At 58.2% G+C, this 8352-nt stretch overlaps 1 protein-coding gene across 1 annotated transcript in view; it reads right to left on the reverse strand.

Moving 5' to 3' along the window:
- GDPD2 (glycerophosphodiester phosphodiesterase domain containing 2) overlaps positions 1-8133 on the reverse strand; it is a 16598-nt gene extending 8465 nt beyond the window's left edge. The window contains exons 1-7 of the mRNA XM_029911868.1: positions 8017-8133; positions 6377-6480; positions 6039-6132; positions 2969-3028; positions 1804-1902; positions 1188-1281; positions 176-321 (exon numbers count right to left, since the gene is read on the reverse strand). Of these exons, the coding sequence (XP_029767728.1) occupies positions 176-321; positions 1188-1281; positions 1804-1902; positions 2969-3028; positions 6039-6132; positions 6377-6480; positions 8017-8133 (714 nt within the window). The remainder of the gene's footprint in view (positions 1-175; positions 322-1187; positions 1282-1803; positions 1903-2968; positions 3029-6038; positions 6133-6376; positions 6481-8016) is intronic.
- Between the last annotated feature and the right edge of the window lie 219 nt (positions 8134-8352).

An 8352-nucleotide genomic window follows, 5' to 3' on the forward strand; every position in this document is an offset into this window, starting at 1 on the left:
CGCTGAGGGCTGTAACCTGCCTTTGCCTCCAAGCTGTCCCTCGGTGGTGGGAGCAGCTCCTGCCTGCTCCCAAGCACAGCGCTTGCGGGCAGCTGGTGCGTCCCAGGCTGAGCAGGGAGGGCTCATGCCCACTGCAGGCGGGGAGGGCAGCTGCCCTTGGGCACAGGTTACTCACCATGGGGGCCCCACGGTGCCCGGCCAGCGCTGGTTTGGGGGGCAGCTTGTTCTCCTCCATGAGGCAGGGCGAGGAGATCATCAGGGGAGCCAGGTACAGCGCAGCTGTCACACCAAAATACACCAGCAGGAGCAGCACCTTGGGGGCTGCAGACAGACACACGGACACAGCAGAGCTTGGTCAGGGACAGCCTCACCGCAGGCACTTGGAGGTGGGAAGGGATTAGCCAGGGCTGCTCCCCCTGCAGTGTGTGTGTGGGGGGGGGGGGGCAGGGAGGCTCCCCACCCCTGCCTGAGAATAGGGAGCAACAGGTCCCCCCTCTGCTCCCCAGCCATGGAGATAGGTGCCCCCTGCAGAGCAGCCCTTAGCCAGGGGCTCGGAGGTGCCTCTGGCCACCCTGCACTGTGCCAAGCCGCCTGCTTAGGTGTGTGGGCAGCCCCAGCCCGGATGGGCTCTGGGCACCAAGCAGCGCTGTGTGGCTGGGCCTGCACAGACCCTTCCCGCCAGGGCACTGCCCACATAGCCCCTGCCCAGGTCGCTGGCGTTTGGGGCTCCCGGCTGTCATGCGGCAGCTGCCCCAGCCCTGCAGAGCTCCCAGTCCAGGAAAGGACTGAGCCATGGGGGTGCTGGCTAGGACGCGTGTGCATGGAGGGAAGGGGAACCCCCTGCCGCATGTCCTAGACCCTGCATGGCTGAGAACAAAGGGAGAGCTGCCTCCCAGCCTACGCTTTCAGGGCAAATGCTGGGCACTAGTCCATCCTCAGGTGAGGCGGTGCAGGGACAGCTCTGGGGTCCTGCTGGGACAGTGTTTATGGCCCATCTCTGGGTGCAGCCCTGGGGAGCAGGCACCACAGCGCAGCAGGGCTATGGCATCAGGGCAGCTGCATGCCGGCGGCAGGATGCAGACAGGCCTTTGCTCAGCACCAGAGGGGAGGTGTGGGAGGGTGAACTGACCCAAAAGCCGAGTCCCCATGGCCCCACCCCTGCTCAGCACCCCGGGACCCAGGAATACCTGCACGGCGAGTACGATAGAAGCAGTCGGCCACAGGCCAGGCGAGCAGTGTCACGCCTGCCACGGCTCCGATGTGCAGGAAGGGGCCTGTTGCCTGTGGGGCAGACACACCAGCACCACTCAGTGCCCAGCTATGAACTCCGGTTCCATGCTCTCAGACACACCGACCCAGAGCTCCCAGCAGCCCACCCCTCATGCCAGGCTTCCCTGCACCTGCCAGGAACAGCCAGCCCCCCAGGGCTCCCCCTTGCTGGGCTGGGCCCGGCCCGCTGGGCTGCCCAGCAGCTGGCATCGCTGGGTTTGAAGTGACCATACCAAGAGGAGTGAATGGAGGAGGGACAGGTTCTGGGAGCCAGGCGGCTTTGCCCCAGGGCTCTGGGAGGGGCTATTTATTCTCATCGGGGCCGTGCAGCACCTGGCGCTCAGTGTGAGCCCCCGGAGGGCCCTAGCCTGGAGCGACACAGGGCCTGTTGCAGGGGGGAGCTGCAGGAGTCAGACAGGCCTGGCGGGAGAATCAGCCAAACCTCGCTGGGGCTGGGGCTAACCACAGGATCCCCTCCCCCTTGCCATAGGGAGAGCCCTTGGGCCATGGGAAGGGCTCTGCCTCTGCTCTCACCTGCAGAGAGATGCGCGCGCTCTGCCACTGCTCAGTCCACTTCACATCGAGTGCGACGAAGGCTGCGGCCACGACCAGGGCAGTGAGGATCAGCAGGCACTGGGGGGGGGGGGCAGGGCACGGGGCAGTTAGGACCAGATGCATTTTGGACACCACAGAGCAGCCGGGGACCCTGCCGGGGCCTACCCTCCCCTGGGCAGGGTGAGCCGACCCCTGCAGCTGGGGTCCCTGCTCCTGCCCTCACCCTGCATATGCTGGGTCCCTCCCCTCTTGGAGCCCTGCTGCCCCGGGTTAAACGCGGAGCTCGACTCCCCGTGGCAAAGGGGGAAATGGTCTGTAATGTTATTGTGAATACGATGTGTGCCTCAGGGTTCCCCTATTTCATATGGTTACCCAGTGCAGAGGGGTCGGGGGGCAGGACTCTGCTCTCAGGGCAGGCTAAGAGACATCGGGATGAATATCACCTGGCTGTCCGACCCGGGATGCCTCAGTGGAAAGACTGGCCAAGGCCAACCCTGCATCAGTGGGGAGTCCGAGAAGAGGACAGCGAACCCCGTCACCGGGACATGGACGTGTAGCGACCCAAAGGGACAGGATTTCCCCACCTCTCCGCGCCATCCCCCAGCTCGGGGCAGAAGGCCTGGGGGAGAAGAGCGAGTCGGGGCTTTGCAGCCCGCTCATGCCAGCGTGGCTGAGTTAGCTGGGCTGGGCTTTAGCCCTCAGCTCTGCGCTGACCCTGCCCACGTGCTCCAGCTGGCCCCACTTGGAGCATCACTACGGATACTGGCTGAGTGCGTTGATCCCCGCACTAGGTTCCAGTCTCTCCCAGCGGCACTGGCTGACCAGATCTCACAGTGGGAAGCAGGAGGGCTGGAGCCATAGGGGTTGGGCCTAAGGGGGCAGTGAAGCCTCATGGCTCACCCTGGAGGAAAAGTGAGACCTCGGGGGGGGGTGGTGGTGGTGTCTGGTCCACTGCAGGGGGCCTCCCAGGGCTGACCATGCCAGGTGCTGTCCCCCGGAGCAGCTATTGCCCCCCGAGAGGCGAAACAAACCCTGTCCTTATAGGTGCGGAGGCGCCGGGGGCTGGGGCAGGGCTTGGATGCTAGTTCGGGTGGGGATGGGCTGTGCAGGATGCACCGAGTGTCAGGATCCAGCTGGCCCTTACCTTGTGCAGACAATGCAACTTCAAGGGCTGGCCACAGAGCTGCAGGCACAGAGCGAGAACCTGCAAGAGGAACAAGGGAGATGCTGGAGCTGGAATACATGGAGACCTGGGAGAAGGGTTGGAATTTGTGGGGAGCATGAGTTGTTAGAGCAGGGATAAAGGAGAGAGAGAAGACAGAACTGGGGCGGGGGGAAAATCAAATCGGTATCTGAGATGTCTGTATACTAATACGAGACGTATGGGGAATAAGCAGGAAGAACTCGAAATGCTAGTAAATAAAGACAACTATGACATAGCTGGCATCACAGAGACTTGGTAGGACAATACACATGACTGGAATACTGGTATAGATGGGTACAACTTGCTCAGGAAGGACAGGCACAGAAAAAAGGGAGGAGGTGTTGCCTTATATATTAAAAAAAGTATACTCTTGGACTGAGGTTGTGATGGAAATAGGAGACACTTGTTGAAAGTCTCTGGGTAAGGATAAAAGGGGTAAAAAACAAGGGTGATGTCATGGTAAGGGTCTACTACAGACCACCAAACCAGGAAGAAGAAGAAGTGGATGAGGCTTTAAAAAAAAAAAAAAAAAAAAAAAAAAAAAACAGCTAACAAAAACATCCAAAGCTCAGGACTTGGTGGTGATGAGGGACTTCAACTACCCAGACATCTGTTGGGAAAAATAACACAGCAGGGCACAGATTATCCAACAAGTTCTTGGAATGTATTGGAGACAATTTTTTATTTCAGAAGGTGAAGAAAGCTACTGGGGGGAGGTTGTTCTAGATTTGATGTTGACAAATAGGGAGGAACTGGTTGAGAATTTGAAAGTGATCATGAAATGGTGGCGTTCATGATTCTAAGGAATGGTAGGAGGGACAACAGCACAATAAAGACAACGGATTTCAAGAAAGCAGACTTTAGCAAACTCGGAGTTGGTAGGTAAGATCCCAGGGAAGCAAGTCAAACTATCTAGAGACATAAAGGGTAACAAGAAAACCTTCTACAGATACATTAGAAGGAAGAGGAAGAGCAAGGACAGGGTAGGCCTGTTACTCAATGAGGGGGCAGGGAGGGAAAGAACAGAAAATGTGGAAGTGGCAGAGGTACTTAATGACTTCTTTGTTTCGGTTTTCACCAAGCAGGTTGGTGGCGATTGGATGTCTAACGTAGTGAATGAGATAGGATCAGAGGCTAAAATAGGAAAACAAGTTAAAAATTACAAGTTAGATGTTTCAAGTCACCAAGGCCTGATGAAATGCATCCTAGAATACTCAAGGAGTTGACTGAGGAGAGATTGGAGCCATTAGCAATTATCTTTGAAAAGTTATAGAAGAGGGAGAGATTCCAGCTGACTGGAAAAAGGGCAAAGAACAACCCGGGGAATTACAGACCAGCTTAACCTCTGTACCCGGAAAGATAATGGAGCAAATAAATAAGCAAGCAATTTGCAAACACTTAGAAGATAAGGTGATAAGTAACAGTCAGCATGGATTTGTCAAGAACAAACTGTGTCAAACCAACCTGATAGCTTTCTTTGACAAGGTAACAAGCCTTGTAGATGTGGGGGGTGGGGAGAAGCGGTAGATGTGGTATATCTTGACTTTAGTAAGGCTTTTGATACTATCTTGCATGACTGTCTCAAACAAACTAGGGAAATACAACCTAGATGGAGCTACTATAAGGTGGGTGCATAACTGGTTGGAAAATCATTCCTAGACAGTAGCTATTAGTGGTTCACAGTCATGCTGGAAGGGCATAATGAGTGGGGTCCCGCAGGGATCAGTTCTGGGTCTGGGTCTGGGTCTGATTCTGTTCAATAGCTTCATAAGTGATTTAGATAATGGCATAGAGAGTACACTTATAAAGTTTGCGGACGATACCAAGCTGGGAGGGGTTGCAAGTGCTTTGGAGGACAGGATTAAAATTCAAAATGATCTAGACAAACTGGAGAAATGGTCTAAAGTAAATAGGATGAAATTCAATAAGGACAAATGCAAAGTACTCCATTTAGGAAGGAACAATCAATTGCACACATACAAAATGGGAAATGAATGCCTAGGAAGGAGTACTGCGGAAAGGGATCTGGGGGTCATAGTGGACCACAAGCTAAATATAAGTCAACAGTGTAACGCTGTTGCAAAAAAAGCAAACATCATTCTGGGACGTATTAGCAGGAGTGTTGTGAGCAAGCCACGAGAAGTAATTCTTCCACTCTACTCTGTGCTGATTAGGCCTCAACTGGAGTATTGTGTCCAGTTCTGGGCGCCACATTTCAGGAAAGATGTAGACAAATTGGAGAAAGTCCAGAGAAGAGCAACACAAATGATTAAAGGCCTAGAAAATATGACCCATGAGGGAAGATTGAAATAACTGAGCTTGTTTAGTCTGGAAAAGAGAAGACTGAGAGGGGACATGATCACAGTTTTCAAGTACATAAAAGGTTGTTACAAGGAGGAGGAAGAAGAATTATTGTTCTTAACCTCTGAGGCTAGGACAAGAAGCAAGGGGCTTAAATTGCAGCGAGGGAGGTTTAGGTTGGACATTAGGAAAAACTTCCTACCTATCAGGGTGGTTAAGCACTGGAATAAATTGCCTAGGGATGTGGTGGAATCTCCATCACTGGAGATGTTTAAGAGCAGGCTAGACAAACACCTGTCAGGGATGGTCTAGATAATAATTAGTCCTGCCATGAGCGCAGGGGACTGGGCTAGATGACCTCTCGAGGTCCCTTCCACTCCTATGATTCTAGGATACCCTCTCCAGCTTCCTGCAAGGACAGCTCCTGAGCCCCCGCCCAGCAGCCCTCCTGGGACACTCTGATCTCAGAGAGCAGGGCCCTGCTCAGACAGCCAGGGCCCCCGGGCCAGCCCAACCCCTTGGGCCCTGGCCCCAGCCCCCCCCGGGCCAGCCCAACCCCTTGGGCCCTGGCCCCTGCCCCCCCCGGGCCAATCAGCGTCGTTCAGAAGCTTCCAAAGAGCAGAGGACCTGAGCAAGCTCAGCACAGCAGATCTGGAGCAGTGTCTCCAGCAGGTAGGATGCAGCAAGGGCCCCAGAGAACAGGACCTACCAGCAGCAGGGCCGAATAGGTGACCAGCAGCACCGTGACTCCGAGCAGGGGCAGGGACCAGTCTACCCACCACTGCGTCTGTCTGAAGAGGAACCTGCCAAGCAGAGGGGACAGTCAGACGAGGCTGGGTGCTGGGGGCACCAGGGGCAGGCACAGACGGTGGGGAAGGGAGGTGCTTTGCGCTGGGTGGGGAAGGGAGGCGCCAGACACTGGGGGTGGGGAAGGGAGGGGCCAGGTGCTGGGGGAGGCAGACGGTGGGGGGAGGGAGCAATGGGGGGGGGGGGGGGGGGGGGGGAGACAGGCGGGGGGGGGCAGGGAGGGTCCAGACGGGTACTCACTCATTGAAGTTGTGGAAGTCATTGAGGAGGATGAGGGCATGGTAGAGCCATACGAGTGCGAAGAGGCAGACGCAGAAGAGGAAGAAGAACCAGCTACAGTCGCACTGAAAACCAAAGCGGACACGTAAGAGACTGCAAGGCTCCTACCGGCCACGCCCTGGCCCCTCCAGCGCAGCTATCAGCCACCTGGGCATGCAGAGCGTCCGCAGGAGAGCCCAGGGCAGCCTGGCCCCACGCCTGTCTGCCAGGGTGTCAGCTGTGTGCCAGAGGCCATCACGGCTGCTTCCCTGGCTCTGTGCTCTGCCCGCCCCTGCCTCCACGCTACAGTGGGAAGAGGCACCAGGACCTCCCCCAAGCCCTGAAAGAGGGTGGTGATCACCACCCAGGGGGTGCTGCTTTACCCACCTCGGGAGCAGGCCGGGATGGAGCCACAGCCCCGAATGGGGCAGGCACAGACACAGGAGTCCCATAAGAACGAGTGGGGGTTCAAACAGCTTAGGGTTGGAATAGTCCTTACAGCAGGGGCCAGGACTCCTGGGTTCTATTCTCAGCCCCTCCCCGACTTGCTGTGTGACCTTGGGCCCATCTTTCCCCTCCCCATGGCCTCAGCGCCCTGTGCAATGGAAGAGGGGCTGGGGATAAAAAAAAAAAACGTACTTGACATTCATAACGGATGCCCCCGGCCGCTCGGTACCACCCCAGCTCGGTACAAATTAAGCCCTGCCTGTGCGGCTGCCAGGTACATTACACCCTGGGTGGAAGCACAGAGCCTCCAGTGCTGTTACTAAGTACATGTGGGCGTGCTGGCAGCCCGGGTGCCCTAGCCAAGCAGCGTAAGCAGGGACCGACCCAGAGACGGTGTCCTCTGCCCTCAGGCCGGCCCCACACCCAGGGAGCTGCTGCTGCCGCCAAGCGGGGCACGTTTCTAATCAGAGTTTGCTCTCAAATTCCCAACAAGATGGGACAAGCTGCTACTCAGCCCCACCCATGGGAGCTAGAGGCCTCAGGCTCCCAGGGCCCCCCGCCCCCGAGCCTGCAGAGCCCCTGGGATCCCCCAACAGCCCCAGCCCTGCAGAGCCCCTGGGATCTCCCGGCCCCCCAGCACTGCAGGGCCTTGGGGACCCTGGCACGCGCAGGAGGCTGTGGGCTGTCTGCGGTGCGGGATGGGTGCAGGAGCCCAGCAGGGCTGGGAGCGAGTCTGACGTCACCACTGCTCCCAGGAAATGCAACCGTGCCAGAGGAGACTTGCCCCCCTGCCCCCACCATGGTCATGCCCCCAAAGCACGGGATGGGCCATGCGCCCCCGGCCCAGTGTTTGGCGATGCTCCCAGCCCCGGCAGGGCTCTGTGCCTCGAGCAGAGGGGAATGTCTGAGCGCCCCCCTCAGGGCAGCGCTGCCGTGACCCAGCACCTGCTGCCCTGTGCCCCACGGAGAGCTGCCCGCGGGCATGAGGACAGGTGCGCTTGCTGCCCAGCACCCACAGCCTGGGCCACAAGGGCCCCCCCACCTGCCGCACTGCAGTGGACAGGGAGATGCCGTCTCCAGCCCCCCCATGAGCAGGAGGCCCAGGCTCTCTCCGTGCGGCCCGGCGGGAGGGGCAGGCCAAGGGCCCAAGCTCTGCTCTGCTCCCACCCACTCACCTTGGTGGTTCTCAGGCCTTTCCTCTTGTTCTTGGCCCAGCGGCAGCTGTACAGGCCGAGCAGGCAGGTGGCACAGCCGTGGCAGCAGCCGTGGCAGCAGCTGGGGCCCTTCGCCATGCGGCGGGTCTGCGTCCCCAGCACCGCACTGGGGGGTCAGGCCTCCTGCAGGGGAAGAGAGCACGTGGGAGGGTGGGACCGGGCAGCCTGGGCTCGGGGGCCTGCGTGGCCCCGGTGACTGGGCATCGCCGGAGGGCTCAGCCAGCCAGCTGCCCCAGGTGCATGGCGGAGACGCAGAGGACGGGCGCCAGGCCAAGAGGCAAACAGGAACATACCCGG

Source organism: Terrapene carolina, unplaced genomic scaffold (genome assembly GCF_002925995.2).
Source record: "Terrapene carolina triunguis isolate 2854851 unplaced genomic scaffold, T_m_triunguis-2.0 Scaffold131, whole genome shotgun sequence".
Classification (NCBI taxonomy): Eukaryota; Metazoa; Chordata; order Testudines; family Emydidae; genus Terrapene; species Terrapene triunguis.